We start from the raw sequence: 17,930 nt of genomic DNA, 5'->3' as shown, positions 1-17,930 counted from the left end.
TTCTTCCGTCAAACCAATGGGAAACAAGTCCCTGGGAGTGTCCCGCCCTGGGGCGAGAACCTCGAGCCAATGAAAATTGACAGCTGAGCGGTGGCGCGGCCAGCTGTGGGTGGAGTCACTCCGGGGCCTGGACGGGAACCTGGCGGGGTCAGCTCCCGTCAAGAAGCCTGGCTGATGGCTGTGTGGGGCCTGGGGAGTCGTCTTGGCCTGCGCGGATGCTTCGGCGCCGCCAGGCTCTTGTATCCCCGTTTCCAGAGCCGCAGCCCTCAGGGCGTGGAAGACGGGGACAGGTGAGTGGCTGGCGGGAAGGGTAACTCGAACACCTGCTTTGAATCGTGGTGTCGTCGTCATGAGTACGTCACACCGTCGTGAGGTCACCGCGGCACCCGTCCGGTGACGTCTCCACGCTGTCCTGACGTCACCGTGGCAACGTGGACCACGTGGGCGCCGGAGACCAGGTAGTCTTTGCCTAAGTCCCAGTGAAACCCAGCTGTCATCGGGCAGGGCATGGCATAGCCGTGCCAAGGGCCAGCAGGGCTGTCGACTCAGATTGTGACCAATTTCCATAGCAGTTTATCCCCCAGGTCCCAGATACACCAGCACCTTCTAAAGATGGCTTTCCTCATATACCTTGAAACTTGCACCCAACCCAGACCTCAGAACCTCTAGAGTACCGTGGATTAATAATGGATTAATTTAGTTCACAGATCCAGGAAATTAACCTTCGAATGGCCTTGTAATATCACATTTTAATTTTGAGCTATGTCATTGAGTTGTTTACATTGTTATTTGAAAATGCCACTTTTTGAGCTGTATTTTGGCAATTCTTCATCTCTGAGTACACTCGAAGCCTCATAGTATGGAAGTGGCTCAGGCTTCTTTTCCTGCAAGAGGCCCTAAGTTGGTGGAGTGTAAGGTAAGAATTTGGGTAGGATAGAGTTAAGAGTCCTAGCTACTTGGGAGGCTGAGGCAGGAGGATCCCTTGAGCCCAGGAGTTCAAGACTGCAGTGAGCTATGATCATGCCACTGCACTGCATTCCAGCTTAGGCAACAGAGCAAGACTCTGTCTGTGAACAAAATAATCATAGACCAGGTATGGTGGCTCACACCTGTAATCACAACACTTTGGGAGGTTGAGGTAGCCATATTGCTTGAACTCAGGAGTTCAAAATCAGCCTAGGCAACATGGTGAACCCGTCTCTACCAAAAAAATAAAATAAAATAAAATAAATTAGCCGAGTGTGGTGGTATACACTTGTGGTTCCAGCTACTGGGGAGGCTAAGGTGGGAGGATTGCTTGAGCCCGGGAGGCAGAGGTTGCAGTGAACCTAGATCGTGCCACTGCACTCCAGCCTGGGCAACAGAGCGAGACCCCATCTCAAAATAATAATAATAATAATAAATAAAGAATTTCAGCAGGATAGAAGTTACAGTTTGTGCTCTGGTCTAGGACAGTTTTGGGCATCCCACTCCTGCCTCTTTCTGGATGATCTAGGAAGGTGAGTCTCATCTGATCTACAGTTTCCTCCTCAGTAAAATGAAGAGAATAGGTGGTGCCTACCTTTGGGGTTATGGAAAGATTCCAGGATAATTCCAGAAGGTAATGCCTGTAAACTACTTGGCACAGTGTAGGGACAATGGCAAAGGATCAATCAAATCCTTCAGCAAATAGGTATTGAGCCCATGTTGAGCAAGGCGTTACGTCAGCTACTGTACACACTGTCACCCAGCTCTGGTCTTGCCCACAAAATGTTTGCTATTAGAAGGGATCTAGGGGAAAGAAATCAATAAGAGATGACCATCTAAGCAGTAAGGGCTAAGTGCTGCCTCTGAGGTTACAAGCAGCAAGCTGGGACCTACTGAAGGAGCTGACCCTCTGTGTAAACCATCCCCACTCACCAGATACTGATGTTTATTTCTCATTAGGCCACAGCCTTCCTCGAAGACACCCAGGATCCCCAAGATTTACACCAAAACGGGAGACAAAGGTAGGGTGGGGACAGGTGAAAAACACAGAGAAATACTCACGGCATACACCATTTTAAAGTTCTTCCAAATTCTTTGCAGCCACTTAAAAGTATAATATGTGACCAGGCACAGTGGCTCATGCCGGTAATCCCGTCACTTTGGGAGGCCCTGTTGGGAGGCCAGGAATTTGAGACCAACCTGGCCAACATGGTGAAACCCCATCTGTACTAAAAATACAAAAATTCGCTGAGTATGATGGTGCATGCCTGTAACCCCAGCAGCTACTTGGGAGGCCGAGGCAGGAGAATTGCTTAAATTTGGGAGGCAGAGGTTGCAGTGAGCCAAGATCATGCCACTGCACTCCAGCCTGGGTGGCAGACCGAGATGCTGTCTCAGGAAAAAAAAAAAAAAAAAAAACTCAGAAAAAAAACATATATATATAAAATATGTGACAGATCTCAGTATACATTACAAAAATGTTATGTGAAATGAAAAACACTCGAGATATTAAATGACAAAAGCCTGAATCTATCTGGATAAGGATGTGCATATGTATGTGTTCAGGTATGTGTAGAATAGTCTGAAAGGTTACACCTGGGACTGTTCTGGGAGAGAGGTTGTGAGAGGGGAACAAACAGAAGGACTTTCACTATTTATATACTTTTATTCTATTTTATTGTTTTTTATAATGAGTATATATTACTTTAATAGTTTTTTAAATGCTAGAACATGTTATATAGAAAAAAGTAAGATGCAGAAGAATGTACTGCTATGATACTTTTTTTTTTTTTTTTTTGATACAGGGTTTTACTCTGTCACCCAGGCTGGAGTGCAGTGGCCCAGTCACAGCTCACTACAGCCTCCACCTTTCAGGCTTGAAGTAATCCTCCCACCTCAGCCTTCTGAGTATCTGGGACAACAGGCACACATCACCATGCCTGGCTAATACTTTTTAATTTTTTTTGTAGAGATGAGGTCTTGCTGTGTTGCCCAGGCTGGTCCTGAACTGCTGGGCTCAAGGTATCTTCCCACCTCAGCCTCCCAAAGTGCTCGGATTACAGGAGGCATGAGCTACCGCACCCAGCCAGTATACCATTTTTTTGTAGTATAAAAACATGCAGATCACTAGTATGTATTATTTTTTGGATATATACTTGTATAGGAAAAGTATAAAAGCATTCATGGGACATACTCAATGCCACTGAATGGTAAACTTAAGAAGGGTCAAAATGGCAAAATTCTGTTATGTTCATCTGTTACCACAATTAAAAAGAAGGAAGAGGATATTGGAAAGGACTTATTATAGAGTTGGGCTTCTATTGGGTGGTTTGGGGGAGGATTCAAGGAAGTGGGGCTTTGCTGCAGATTGAATCCTGTTACGAAGCAGGGCTATTTCTGTAATTGGGTATCTTTTTTTGTTTTTCGAGACAGGGTCTAGTTCTGTTGCCCAGGTTGGAGTGCAGTGGCATGATCTCGGCTCACTGCAACCTCCACCTCCCAGGTTCAAGTGATTCTTATGCCTCAGCCTCCCAAACAGCTGGGACTACAGGCATGCACCACCATGCCCGACTAATTTTTTCTGTTTTTATTAGAGACAGGGTTTCGCCATGTTGGCCAGGCTGGTCTCGAACTCCTGGCCTCAAGTGATCTGCCCGCCATGGCCTCCCAAAGTCCTGGGATTACAGTGTGAGCCACCGCACCCGGCCTGTAATTGGGTATCTTAATAATTTGTCTCTAGAAGACAGAAGGGACAAAGAGGTGCTAACGCTGTAATGGATAAAGATGCAACAGCCACTCACATTAGCCAGGGAAGGGGGATGTTTGGTCATCTTTTGGCGTTTGGACAGTCATCTGTGCTCAGACATTATTCCAGAGTGGCCTTGTCTTGGTCTTGAACCGTCATAGTCGTAGAGTGACCTGTCTGACGATTTTCTGTGAAATGGTTTGTGTTCAGCAGAACACCACAGTCTACCTGTGAGTGCCAGGCCAACACCTGGCAACCCCAAAGCCTGCCCAATAGCAAAAGCCAGCTCCAAACTGTCAGGGGCAGTTTTCACTTTCTCAGAGGTTGGGGGAGAAAGGCAGGGACTGTGAGCTAGGCAGAGGCACAGAGGACTTTGACTTCCTGTGAAATACAATGGTAATGTATATATGATATAAAATATGTAACATGTTTTATTTCTTCATCAGGATGGCTAGTGTATGAGTCTTAAGTTTAAAATAAAAGCACATCAGGAAAGAAGTGAGGATAGTGGCTAACCCTTGGGGAGTGGCAACTAAAAGGGGGTACCTGGGGGCTTTCAGGGTGTTGGTCATGTTCTGTTTATGAAGCTAGGTTCTGATCACAGAGGTATATTCAGTTAGTAGTAATTCACCAACTTGCACACTTAGGATTTGAGTACTTTTCTGTGTATATGTTATACTTCAGGTTGAAAGTTCTTTAAGGGGTGGTGCGGTGGCTCATGCCTGTAATCTCAGCACTTTGGGAGGCTGAGGCAGGTGAATCACTTAAGGCCAGGAATTCAAGACTAGCCTGGCCAACATGGCGAAAACCAGTCTTTACTAAAAATACAAAAATTAACCGGGCATGCTGGTACACACTTGTAATCCCAGCTACTTGGGAGACTGAGGCACGAGAATCACTTGAACCTGGGAGGCAGAGGTTTCAGTGAGCCAAGATCACGCTGCTATACTCCAGCCTGGATGACAGAGCGACAGTTCAAAAAAGAGAGAGAAAGTTCTTTAAAAACTTGAAAGTTAAAACAAACAAACAAAAAACAGCATATCAGGAAAACAGAATCTTAATTTGGGTGGTAAATATTTTTTTCCACAGGGTTTTCTAGCACCTTCACAGGAGAAAGGAGACCCAAAGACGACCAAGTGTTTGAAGCCGTGGGAACTACAGATGAATTAAGTTCAGCTATTGGGTAAGAAGAACAGGATTGGCCTTGAGGTTGCATTTGAGTCGAGTATGGGTAAACGTAATGAATGTGAAGCTCCCACGTGTCCTGGACAGCTGCCTCAGAGGTTGTCAGCCCTTACTGAACTTTCCTCAGCGCTGAAGCACAGGCTAGTCAGCTCCACAAGGCTGCAGGGCTGCAGACTCCTTTCCCTTCTGGCCCTGCCGGTGCCTGCATGGCCTCTGGCCCATGCCATGTGAAGCTGCCTCCCTCTCATCCCTCACTTTTCAGGTGAGCCTGTGTGTGCCACTGAGGTTAGTATATTGAGTGAAAGAGGTGAGTTAGTATAATGCGCAGTACATCCAATGTGATCCCTTTTGTGAATGTTGTTTTTTACGTAAGCCAAAGTATAGAAGGTGGACTCAAGGATGGACCAGGTCAGGATGGGCAGGTCATGCTGTGGTCACAGACAACCCCCAAATCTCCTGGCTTAGGACACCAAAGGTGGACTGGCTGCTCCCACTTCACCCCCATCACAGGGTGGATGTGCTATGGCTCCATGTGGCCTTCACTCTGGGACCCAGGCTGCTAGGACAGCTGCTGCCTGGGGCGATTATCAGTCATTGTGGCAGAGGGAAAAGAGGTCATGGTGAAGCTCACAGTGGCTCCTGAGGCTGTCAAGGGATTGTGCAGTGGCGGTGTTGTCGCCAGCGAGGTTTATCCAAGGCGTGATTATTGCCGACTGAAAACTCTTCCCACTACCCCGCCATGATGACTTGAAGTATAGTCGACATTGGCAGTTTCTCACAGTCTTTATGGAGACTCAACTTTGTTGGTAAATAAAAGTTGAAAAAAAAAAAAGCGTGAGCAGTGGCTCACAGGTCTAATCCCAGCGCTTTGGGAGGCCGAGGTGGGAGAGTCACTTGAGCTCAGGAGTTTGAGACCAGCTTGAGCAACATAGCAAGACCTCGTCTCTACTAAAAAGAAAAATTAAAAAATTAGCCAGGCGTGGTGGTGCACACCTGTAGTCCCAGCTACTCAGAAAGCTGAGGCAGGAGGATCACTTGAGTCTGAGAGGTTGAGGCTGCATTGAGCCATGATCGTGCCACTACACTCCAGTCTGGGCGAGAGTACAACTCTGTCTCCAAAAGACAAACCTTTCTTGGGAGTGATGCCTTCCATTTACTCACATTTCAGTGGCCAGAGACTGTCATGTGCACGTGCCTGACATCAGCGGGGTGGGAGGGGCAGCAAATATTTGCAAGCAGGAGCACAGTCTGCCCAGCGTGCCCTGCAAGCTGGTGACAGGGGGAGCAGCAACAGTCTCAAGTGCTGGATCCTGGTATCTGACTCTGGGCCTGTGGGCTGTAGGTGCGTGGGAGCCAGACAGACCCAGCTACAGATTCAGCACCGCTGCAGATCATCTCTGGGACGTCAGGCAGATCAATGTGAGCCTCAGTTTACTGTTCTGTCAGGTAATCATCATGATAATTCCTGTCTCACTGTGTTCTTGTGGGGCTTAAATGAGATGATTCCATGTTTCACCCTGAGGACAGTGCCTAGCACAAGTAATAGCAATGTTAGCTATTATCATTCTTTTTTTTTTTTTGAGATGGAGTTTCACTCTTGTTGCCCATGCTGGAGTGCAATGGCACGATCTCGGCTCACTGCAACCTCTGCCTCCCAGGTTCAAGCAAGTCCCCTCATTATTACTGTTCTTAACACTTACCTGTTCCTGGCTACCATTTCTCCATGGCGGGCCTGGCTAGGTGAGATTTTCGGGACAGATAATGGGAGGTATAGATAGTCAGCCAGCTGGGTAGAGAAGGCAAACAAACCCCTTGGTGTGTGTGTGGGAGGGGGTCCAGAAGGGGGCAGATGCAAGACCAAGTGGGCAAAGGGAGAAAAGGCCAGTTCTCGTGTCAGCTATTCTAATGAGCTCTAAATCACGAGCCATCATCTCTCAGTTGAGGAGGAGCAGCAGGTTGGGGAAATCTCGGTTGTGGATTCTTCCTTGGTCAGATATTGGCCAAGCATCTGCTGCAAGGCGCTGCTCAACAGAGAACCTCAGCCCCACCTTCCTGAGCCTCAGAGTGCAGGGAGCAGGCAGCACTCACCGGGCAGCTACACGCGTGGGAGCAGGCTTGGGGCAAGCGCCCAGTGGGGGCCTGCCACTGGCCTGGTCACGGAGCATCCCTCGGCAAGCAGATACTTCTGCACACCTCCTGTGAGGCAGGCATGAGGCATCCGCTATGATGGAGACAGACTGTGTCCCAGCCTGCACAGCCCTTCCCTTTGGTCCAGAGGGAAGACACATACCAGGTGGGAATCACACTGGTGTGTTTAGTTCTAACTGTAAGATGTGCCAGGAAGATGGGCTGGATATTCTCCATTGGCCCTTTCAAATCCCTTCTCTTCACCTTCTCTTTATGCATGGGAGGCTGGCCTTATCACCTGGTGGCTGTGCCACCTTGATTCCTTGGTCTTCTGGCATTCAGGTGGGTCCAGCCAGTGGGAGGCACCAGCAGGTGATGGGGGAGAGAGTGCAGAGAGATCAGGAGTGTGTGTGACCCCGTTCCCCAGCGGTGCATGGTTCTGGTGGCAGCTGGGCTCCCTCCCTCCCTCCCTCCCTGCTGAGTGACTCCAGAATCCAGCTCCCTCCAGGGTGACTTGCACCTTCCCTGACCCTTGCCTTCAGGCTCCTGCATTTGCCTGAAACTCTGCCCACACCTCTGTGAATTGTCCCTTCCCAAAGCCCTCCTCCAGGAATCCCTGCAACGCACCACTGTCTGCTGCTGGGGCACTGACTGGTGCAGGAGGGAAGTGCAGGGTTCTGAGGGAGGCAGAGTCAGGGTCCTGACCTGTGTCGGGGGCAGTTTGCTTTCCCTGCCTTACGAGGGAAGTCTTCCCCAGCCTTCAAAGTCTCCCCTCCAGCATCACTTCCTCCAGGAAGCCCTCCCTGCCTCTCTAGCTAAGGTCAGATTAGGCTTCTGTTGCCTTTTTCTTCAGAGCACTGATCTCAGTTTGCACCTTCACATTCAGGAGTATATCTAATCTGATTACCTATCACACTCCTGAGTATCACACTCCTGAACATGAAGGTATAAGCTTTGCCTGAAGTCCTAGAGACACTCAGCAGTGGTGCAGAATTTGCACCTGGGTCTGTCTGATTCCCACTCACCTATAACCACAGGGCCACGGGTCAGAGCTCAGGATCCATCACTTGAGACTGTCACTGCTCACCCTGTCACCAGCTTGCTGGGCAGAGCCTGGCTCAGCTTCTGTTCACCAGACTCTCGTGGGCCTGGTCAGAATAGTTGTTCAAAAGGAATTATTGACTGGAAATAATGAGTATCCGAAAAGGCATTTCAAGAAACAAATACTACCAACCCCCCAAGTGGAAGGCTATAATGTTCTTATTGTCAGCAAGAAAAATAATGTGTTTATTATATCTAAATTAACTAAATGGCCCACCACCTGAGAATCTATTGTTTACGGCAAGACAGGGCCTAGGGACATTACATTACAGGCGAACGCTTTTTCCTTTTCCTTCATAGGTTTGCTGTGGAATTAGTCACAGAAAAGGGCCACATATTTGCTGAAGAGCTTCAGAAAGTGAGTAACACCGTCTTACCCAAGCTGGGAATCTTCATCCCTGGTGGCCATCACGGGACTCAGCATCCAGCCATCAGTTCCTCTTTGTGTCACCTGGGGCTAGTCATTCTCCCTCCGTGAGCTCCGTTTCTTCATCTGTGAAATAGGGACAGGCCAGGTGTGGTGGCTCACACCTGCCATCTCAGCTGCTTGGGAGACTGAGGCAGGAAGATCACTTGAGGCCAGGAGCCTGGGTAACACAGTAAGACCCCAACTCTACAAAATATTTGAAAATTAGCCAGGCGTGGTGGTGAATGCCTGTAGCCTCAGCTACTCAGGAAGCTGAGGTAGGAGGATCTCTTGAGCCCAGGAGATCAAGGCTGCAGTGAGCTGTGATCATGCCACTGCACTCCTACCTGGGCAACAGATTGAGACCCTGTCTCAGGCCGAGCACCATGGTTCAATCAAGCTTGTAATCCCGGCACTTTGGGAGGCCAAAGTGGGAGGATCACTTCAAGCCAGGAGTTCAAGACCAGCCTGGTCAACTTAGGGAGACCCTGTCTCTACAAAAAAAAAAAAAAAAAATTAAAAATTAGCCAGGTATGGTGGCATGCACCCATAGTCCCAGCAACTTACAAGGCTGAGTGGGAGAATCGCTTGAGTCTTAGAGGTTGAGGCTGCAGGGAGCTGTGATTACACCACTGCACTCTAGCCTGGGTAACAGAGTGGGATCCTGTCTTAAAAAAAAAACAAAAAAAAAAACACCTCTGTCTCCAAAACAAACGACTGGACACATATAATCTTCCTTCATAGGTGAGTGGTGAGGATTGCACTAAATGAGGGAATTTAAAATGGAACGGTTCTCAACCCAGGGCCATTCTGCCCCTCAGGGCCTGCTGAGCAATATCTGAAGACATTTTTAGTTGTCGCATCTGGGGTGGGGGTGTTGCTGGCATATAAATATCCTGCAATGCATGGGACAGCCCCCATCAACAAAGAATGACCCGGCCGTGAATGGCAATAGCACCAAGGCTGAGAAAGCCGGTGTGAAGTGCCTCGCTCGTGCCTGATGCAGAGGGAACCTGGAGAGGCCCAGCTGCAGTGAGCCCTCAGCCAGTGGGACTCACGTGTCACAGTGTCACTGTTCTGTTCCCTAAGAAGGAGGGGGCCTCTGACCCACACAGAGAACTTCAAGCACGGAGGCAGGGTCGCCACCTGAGAATGCCCAGGGTGCCGCACTTCACACCTCCACACAGACCCAGATCCCCAGAAACCGCTCCCCGCAGGGGCAGCCCTTCCCACTTCCGTTCTGAAGCCCAGGCTGGAGCCTGCTCAGGCGCCTGGGAACAGACAGAGGGGAGTAGGTGGGGCTGCCACAGGCCGTGGCTGCAGGAGGATGGGAAGCCTCAGCCACCAGAACATTCAGTGTGGTGGAGGAAGGCTTTCAACCTCCTGAGGAGCCGCGGTAGCAGCGGTCATTTCTGTCTGCTGTATGCGTTGGGTCGCAGCTGCCATGTCACCTCCTCCAGGGCCTTCCCTGGCCACCTCATCTCCAGCTGGGTTAGGCACCGCTCCTAGGTTTCCACATCCTCTAACCACAGGAATCACAAGGGGAGTTAACGTGTTCACCCATCTGCCTCCCACCCAGCCTTGGCACTGTAAGGGCGGGGACTGTGTCTTATTCACCTGGGAGCCCCACCTGGCCTGGTAGCTGCTCGCAGGGCCTGTGGATGAGGTCGGGCAGCAATGCCATGGCTCTCCTCGTATCACCCATTTCACCCTCACAGATGCCCGTGAGGTGGAAGTTAATGTCCACAATTTATAGGGAGCCAAACTGAGCCTCGGAAAGGCTGACTTGCCCAGCCCCGACAGCCAGGCATCAGTGGAGCGAGAATCTGATTCCCAAACTGGTGCCAGTCCAGCCCCTGGGGTACACGCTGCACTGGTGCCAGTCCAGCCCCTGGGGTACACACTGCACTTGGCCAACCAAGTGGGTAGTGTTACCACTCCCGCTTTGACTGTGGAAGCACAGGGACCCCAAGCTTGCCCAAGGTCTGCTGGTCAGAAGCCCTAGGAAGGTTCCAGCCCAGTGCTGGATGGGCAGCGTCTGCTCTTACACACCATGGCCTGCTTCTTGAATGCTGTCACAGTGGCCATCTTAGAAGAGGTCAGAGGTCGCAGACCTTTACCCTCCTGGTAGCCCACCATCCAGCTCAAGTGGACCCTGGCTGGGCACAAAGTCAGAGGTGGTACTTGTGGTTTTCACATGCATGGGAGCTGTTGGACATTTGTCATGCAGGGGCCTGGAGCCCTTGCAGCAGACCCCAACAGACCACTTCTGTTCCAAGCAAACCTACCCCCAACCTGGACAGAGCACAGGCCTCACCCAGCCAGGCTTCCTGCTCCCGGAACCCCCAAACGCCTTGGCTGACTACATTCTCCAAGCTCCTTGTCCTTTAGAGTTGAGAAAGCACTGTCACATTTGATCTCTTGGCCCAGCTGTCAAATGTTGAGAAAAGAAGAAAACCTCATAGGGCTTAGGCGCACGGGAGAGGTGGGCAGAGCCTAGACGTTTCCTCTTAACTGTCCCTGGGTGTGTGATGAGCGTCATCTGCTTAACCCGGCTGCTGCCCCCACACAAGCCTTTTCCTCCCTCAGACTGCAAAAGAGCCACAGCAGGTCCCCCTCAGCAGGGCTGGGTGTCCAACAAAGATGTTGCACTGAAGGTTCAGAGTTTGCCTTCAAATGTCAGCCAGTTCAAGGTCTGACAGCCTGTATGAGTCCGTTCTCTCACTGCTATAAAGAACCACCTGAGACTGGATAATTTATAAAGAAAAGAAGTTTAATCTGCACATGATTCTGCGGGCTGTACAGGCTTCTGCTTCTGGGGAGGCCTCCGGAAACCTACAGTCATGGCGGAAGGCAAGGGGGAAGCAGGTGCATCTTCACATGGCTGACAGGAGAGAGAGTGAAGGGGGAGATGCTACACACTTTCAAACCACGTCTTGGGAGAACTCTATCACAAGACAGCACTAGGGGACTGGTGCTAAACCATTCAAAACCACCCCAATGATCCAATCACCTCCCACCAGGCCCCACCTCCAACTCTGGGGATCACAATTTAGCATGAGATTTGGGTGGGGACACAGTGCCAAACCATATCAGCCCTTCACGAGCTAGCTGGCACAGGCTTTGCCGGCGTGTTAGGTGGCGCCTCTGCACATGGAACCACATTCTCTCTGTCCAGCCCATCCCAAATAGATCTTGACTGTCACCTTCTGTTGCCTCCCAGATCCAGTGCACATTGCAGGACGTCGGCTCGGCTCTGGCGACACCGCGCTCCTCGGCCCGGGAGGCTCACTTAAGTAATTCTTAACCTCCTGTGAGCCCTAGGGTCAGGGGACTCTCCTAGGGGTTACCATCTGGGAGCCCAGGCACCCAGGGACCCACAGGTGGGCCAGTCAGCCTTGCTTGTAGCCCCTGGGAGGGAAAGTACCTTCTGAGCCAGTGGAAGCAGTCTGCGGGACAGCCAGGTGGAAGGGCAGCGGGGGCGGTTCCCGCCATAGTCTGGTGGGTGATGGCCTCATGGTAGTTCCCTCTGCTCCTTGGCTCCTCAGAGTACAGCACGTTCGAGGCGGGGCCCATCCTGGAGCTGGAGCAGTGGATCGACAAGTATACCTGCCAGCTCCCACCACTCACGGCCTTCATCCTGCCTGTAGGTACTGGGCAGGCTTAACTGGGGGTGGCTGCAGGCAGTTGCAGTGACAAGACACACATGGGCTCTGAATAAGTCCCTCTGTTCACAGTGACAGACACTGTCCTCCAGTTTCCCCAAGTCCCTCCAGGTCCTCACCGGTCCCTTCCAGCCCTGCCCACTCTGGAGCAGGGTGCCCAGTGGGTGTGCCCTGGCAGGGCTCCTGGAGGCAGAATGCTTCCTGGTTTGGGGGGCAGGGCTGGACTTCAGAGGAGCTGCTGTCTGCAGTGGGCACACCTTTCCCACCCTGCTCAGGCAATGTCCCTTTCTGCTTTCAGTCGGGAGGCAAGATCAGCTCAGCGCTGCATTTCTGCCGGGCCGTGTGCCGCCGGGCTGAGAGACGGTAAGAGGGCCCAAGGGAAAGGGAGAGGAACAAGGGGGAGGGGAAGGGGGAGAGGGAGAGGGGCCTCTACACCGCGGGCAGGAGGCAGGCACAGCAGGGCCATCTCGCCACACATCAACAGACCCTGTCTGGGCCCTTCCACTGTGCCAGACGGGGACCAGGACAGACCAAGTCCCTGTCCTCAGAGCACTGTGTTGTGGAGACAGTGACACGTGACCAAATGGACTATCAGACAACACAATTGCACCCTGCTGTGAGCCCTGTATTCTGAGAACAACAGGAAGTTATTGCTGGGTTCCCAGCCATGTTGGGACAGGGGTAGACATGAAAGGACCCTGCTGGCCTCTGGGTGCATAAGGCCCCTGAAAGGCCTGCACGGCTGTGGGGAGCCCAGGTGGACGCTGTCAGCAGACTAGCCACCACCACCCCAAAGCTACTGACAGCCTTTTCAGGGAATCTGTAGAAGGAAATGAGCAAAGTCTCTAGCTACACCACTCAGAGACCAGGCTGCCAGCCTGCTTTACAGAGAAGAGAAAGCAAGCCCTACTTTGATCCAATGGACAGGTACTTTGCGTTCATAATTTCATTTACTCCTTGTTGATAGCCCTGGGAGAGAGGTGGTGTGGCCTCCGCTTTACAGGAGTCAGGAAGCTGTGGCTCAGAGAAATGACACCGTGGCCACAGTCCCCCAAATGGTTGGTAGCAGAATCCAGATTGGAGTCCACGTCTGTCTGGGCCAAGCATGAGCTCTTCCACAGTCCCACATCACTAAGATTTTGTTCTTTATGAAAGGCTCTTGGGCCCAAATAGCTCCTGTAACAGAGCAAGCTTTGGCTTCAAAAGAAAAAAAAATGTCATTTGTACAAAGCCATCCATCAGCAGTGCTCATAATAGCAAGAAACTGGAAACAACCCAAAGATCTAACACAGGCATAGAGCAGCTGACAGGCCCTCTGTGCAGCAGAGTTACGCAGCCGTGGCAGTGGCCAGGTGCAGATCGTCCTGAGGTGGGAACGCGTGCCCGGGGCATCTCGGGTGAAGAAGCTCCTCGCTGAGCGTGTGGTGCCCACTAGAGACAGCCTGGAACTCTGACAGGCCTGGACGCACACCCTGCTGGGCCGCTAGCCAGGTGCATGGCTTTGGGTGGGGATGAGAACCCTGAGGCTGGGCTTTAGGTGGCTGGCCTGCCAACAAAGTGTATGCCACAGGGTGATACCTGGGAAAGGCTCAGCAAGGGCCCGCCACCACACTGGTGCCCAGCAGATGGCTGTCCAGTGTCTAATGTATCTGCACATAGACGGGCATGGACCCTAGGAATCCAGAATCCTGTGGAATCAGGAGCTTGGTCTGCCTGGGTCTTTTTTCTCCCCTGTGAAGTTCTAAGTCATGATGTACAAGCATGATGTACAAGGGGCTTAGAGTTTAGCCCATTGGGAATTAAGGGTCAGGCCCCCACTTCCTTTGAAGGCTGGAGGCTGACCACCCCAACTTCACCCCACCCAGACTCAGGTCCAATGGTGCAAAAGCTGGCTGACTGGCCGGGGTGTGGTGTAGGCCAGGCGGCTCCCTCAACTCCCCAGCTGTGCTCTAGTCCTCCTTGGCCAGGCCCTCCTGCGATGTGCCCGTGGAAAGGGGGCCGATGGCCTGTTTAAACCCACCTGTGACGGATTTGTCATCTCCAGTGCTGGCCGAGCTTGTGCAGGCTCAGGTTGAGCGGTAGTGGGATGTGAAATGCTGCTCAAGGTTTAGGCCCCAGGTCAGAGCCTGTTAAGCCCCATAATGTCACATGACTCAGTGTCTCCTCCCTTTCTAGCGTGGTGCCTCTTGTCCAGATGGGAGAGACCGATGCGAACGTGGCCAAGTTCTTAAACAGGTACTCGCGTGGAACCTGGGGGTCCCTCTCTGAAAGCCGAGGCTCGTCTGTGGGAAGTAGCAGTGGTGCAGTGTTCCCACACCCCCTCCTTCATTCCCTTAGTGTTTATGAACATCTGCTCTGTGCCAGGCACCACGGCAGGCACAGGAGAGGCAGTGGCGAACAAGGTGGGCACTGTGCCTGTCCCGAGAAGATTTAGATCTTATTGGGAGAGGCTGCTGTAAAAACCAGGAAGAAAAACTTATGTACAAAGTGGCCTTGCGGGAGCGAAGGGCGTTCTTAGAGGCTGGGTGCTCAGGGAAGGCCTCTCGGTGGTGACCGACCAGGGAGCCAGGCTTCAGGCCCTCTCTCAGCCAGTTTCCTCTCCCTGAGAGGGCCTGGGGCAGTGTGAACCAACAAAAGAGAGCCGGGCCAAGCTGAGCTCAGGGGCCCCCCGTGCAGGCCCCAGTGAGCCAGGCTAGCCCAGGGAGGGCTTCCTCTGCCTTGCTGCCGGCCCATGAGGCTGGAGCCACACCTGGCCCAACGCCTGCTCTGTTGGTTCCTGCCCCAGCCCTGGCTCCTGTGGCACCAGTGTGAGCAAGGCCAGAGCCTGGGGGCAGGTAGAGAGCTGGGGGAGTGGGTCTGCACCCCAGGAGCTGTCCTGGGTGTCTAGAAAGTGACCTCAGGCCCCTGACTGGCCACTCCTCCCACGGACATGGCCTGGCTTCGACAGGTCCTGAGCAGCTCCTTTCCTTCTGGGAGTGGGGTTTCACCGGGAGTGAGGAGCAGGTCAAAGCAGCAACCCTGGGGGGACCCTTGCGGTCCCATAGCATTGCACGGGACAGGCCATTTCATCTCTTCAGTGAGGCTTCACAGAGCCAACAAGCAACAGGTACGCTGCTGCCCTCCAGGAGCACGCGGCCCAGAGGTAAAATACCCCAAACCACCTCCCCTTCACTGTCCCTGAGAGCCAGCCGTGGGGCTCAGGACGCCTGAGTCAGGGGAGGGCTCAGGAGGACGTGGTGTGGAGCTGGCCTCTGAGGGCAAGACTGGAGCAGAGAGAGAGGGAGGAACGTGGTGCCCAGTGCTGGGAATGAAACAGCAAAAGATGCGGACAGCAGGAGGCAGAAGAGCTGACATCATAAGCGCCTTGTGGGGCCCGTGGCGTTGTCCTCTAGTTCCCTCCATTGCTGCCCCTGCAGAAGGCCTCATGCACAGATGGCCCATTGCTGTTGGCTCAAAGGAGGAGGCGGGAAAGGGACTGGGCTCTGGTCTCTAGAGTGCCCCAGCCTGTGCTGCTCACCTGGTACCTTTGGCAATGTTTGGAGGCATTACCGGTTGTCACACTGGGTTCAGGGGTGCCACTGGCATCTGGCGGGTGGGGACCAAAGGTGCTGTCAGCATCCTACATTGCACAGGATGTACAGGACAGCCCCGAACACAGAGAATGATCCAGAATGTCAGTAGGGCCTAGTCCAGCAGTGTCACCATCACCCAGGATGGGAACTAGACCTACAGAGTCCCGGGCCTGGCCCAGCCCTCCCGAATCAGAATCTGCACGTTGCTTAGATCCCCCGGTGATGCCTGTGCACACTGTAGTTTGGGAAACACCCAAACTGATCACGCACATGAGCCCTGATCACTCAAAAGTGCAGAAACCAGCTCAGAGAGGAGTCCAAAGTCATCTGCCCCATGGGGTAGGGCTGGGGCAATAGCCTCATCCTGCAGGAATGGCCCCAGCCTTGACACTGGAGTAGAGTCCTTGGCATTCACAGCAGCTGGCCTCGCATGCCATCCATCAAGTGCAAGGTGGTGGGCCCCTGCCCTCCCTGCACAGTGTGCCCAGAGCGCGTCATTTATATCTCCTCCTTGTAGGCAGATATGGGAAGACCCAGTTAGCATTGATCTCTCATTTCAAACCACTGTTTGCTTCTCTCTCTCTGCTCCTCCAGACTCAGTGACTATCTCTTCACACTAGCCAGATATGCAGCAATGAAGGAGGGGAATCAAGAGAAAATATACAAGAAAAATGACCCATCAGCCGAGTCTGAGGCACGCTGAAATCACAGAAAGTGGGAGCTTGGAGGATCCCTCCATGGCAATGGTCATGGAGAGAGGAGCCTGCCCTTCTGGGGTCCTGGTTCCTGAAGAGCTCACCCAGAGAGACTGAAAGCAGCCTTTCGTCCCAGCTCTGCTTTGCTCCACACCTCCTGCCACCTTCCTCAAGGGACTGTGGCCCTTTGGGGATTCTGTCCCTGACCCTGCTTCCCCAAGCTCTCCTGGGTCTTGGAGGGATGTGGGAATGAATTGGCATTGCAGGAAAGACAGGTAAAGTGATTGCTGCAATGAGAAGGAGCTGTGCGGAAAAAGAATAAAAGTGAGAAAGGCTGGAGCCGTGTGTGTGTGTGTGTGTGTGTGTGTGTGTGCGCGTGTGCGTGCCCTCCCACTGCCAGCTCAGATTGTTCAGAGATTTGGAATGGGACCAGAGGCCCTTGAAAATGTAATTGTGATTTACCTGTGCCAAAGGGGCTTTAAATGTCACATTTGTAACGGGGAAGGCGGACAGGATTTGGAAGTTTAGTTACCTCTGAGCCACCCATCACCGCCAAAGTGTGGGGGAAGGATAGCTGCAGATTGACAGGCGAGGCTCAGAAACTCCTGGCTTAGATTGAAGTGTGTGTGGTGGGGGTGCAGCTTAGAGGACCCCCTCTGAAAGGGGTGGAGACCCTGCTGAGAACAACACTACCGCTTGAAGGTGAACATTCCCTGTCCAGTTGGACTGAGTCGAGGGTCTGCGGTGCAGCGTCTTCAGCTTAAGAAAATGAGGTTGTCAGTTTCCAGCGACGCTGACATCCACCAGACTGATTTCTCTGATGTTGCACTTGGCTGGCTTACGCCTCTGAGATCCATGCACGGCTGTATTTATTTCAGTTGTCACCGCTCCTCCCTCCTGCTATGAAACGACACTTGCCAGTGCCAGCAGTGTCCTTGGGAAAGGCGATATTTATGAAGGGCAGAAGAGGCAGCCCCAAGAACCTGAAGACTGCAGGCTGCTAATTGCAGGAAATGACTTTGGAAGGACAGACTCTTGTTGAGTTTCAGGGCTGAAATGCCTGGCGAACTCCATTCAGCCATCACGTATTGACTGAGTGGCTGCTTAGCATGGGCCACGGAGCGAGGCTCGGGTCAGCTGGTCACTCAGGCCATCTTTCATGCTGGCAAGTCAGCAAACATTACATTCTCAGTCATGTGCGTATTTTTGCCTTCATTCTTACCACCTTGCCTGCAAAGTTTGCGGGAGGGCCAGGTATATTCATTTGTGTCTTCTGGGTCCCTTCATTGCTGACAGGCTGTGGTGGTCCTCTCGAGCCTTGGGCAGGGTGGGTGAGATGCAGATGACCAGGAGTGTGTGCATGCCTTCCAGGAGGTGGCTTTGTTCAGCGCCTCACTGCCCCCATAGTCACTACCAGGTCTGGTACGGAGTCGGTGTTCAGTGTGTGCAAAACAGAGCTGAAAACAG

General features: G+C 52.4%; 1 protein-coding gene and 1 non-coding gene across 2 annotated transcripts; both read left to right on the top strand.

Annotated features, from left to right (window-relative positions):
- The first annotated feature begins 79 nt into the window (after positions 1–79).
- On the top strand, positions 80–17,666 carry MMAB (metabolism of cobalamin associated B). Its single transcript, XM_003907130.4, has 9 exons — positions 80–290; positions 1,927–1,988; positions 4,802–4,895; positions 8,426–8,483; positions 11,755–11,827; positions 12,080–12,177; positions 12,495–12,559; positions 14,372–14,431; positions 16,363–17,666. The coding sequence occupies exons 1-9, from the start codon at positions 175–177 to the stop codon at positions 16,469–16,471; spliced, it is 735 nt and encodes a 244-aa protein (XP_003907179.1). The 5' UTR covers positions 80–174; the 3' UTR covers positions 16,472–17,666.
- On the top strand, positions 5,550–5,690 carry LOC116269110. The gene has a single exon (XR_004176416.1). It is a non-coding gene; the product is annotated as a U4 spliceosomal RNA (small nuclear RNA).
- Positions 17,667–17,930: the final 264 nt, after the last annotated feature.

The sequence above is a fragment of the Papio anubis genome, chromosome 9, assembly GCF_008728515.1.
Source record: "Papio anubis isolate 15944 chromosome 9, Panubis1.0, whole genome shotgun sequence".
NCBI lineage: Eukaryota > Metazoa > Chordata > Mammalia > Primates > Cercopithecidae > Papio > Papio anubis.
This window is presented reverse-complemented; position numbering and strand designations above follow the sequence as displayed.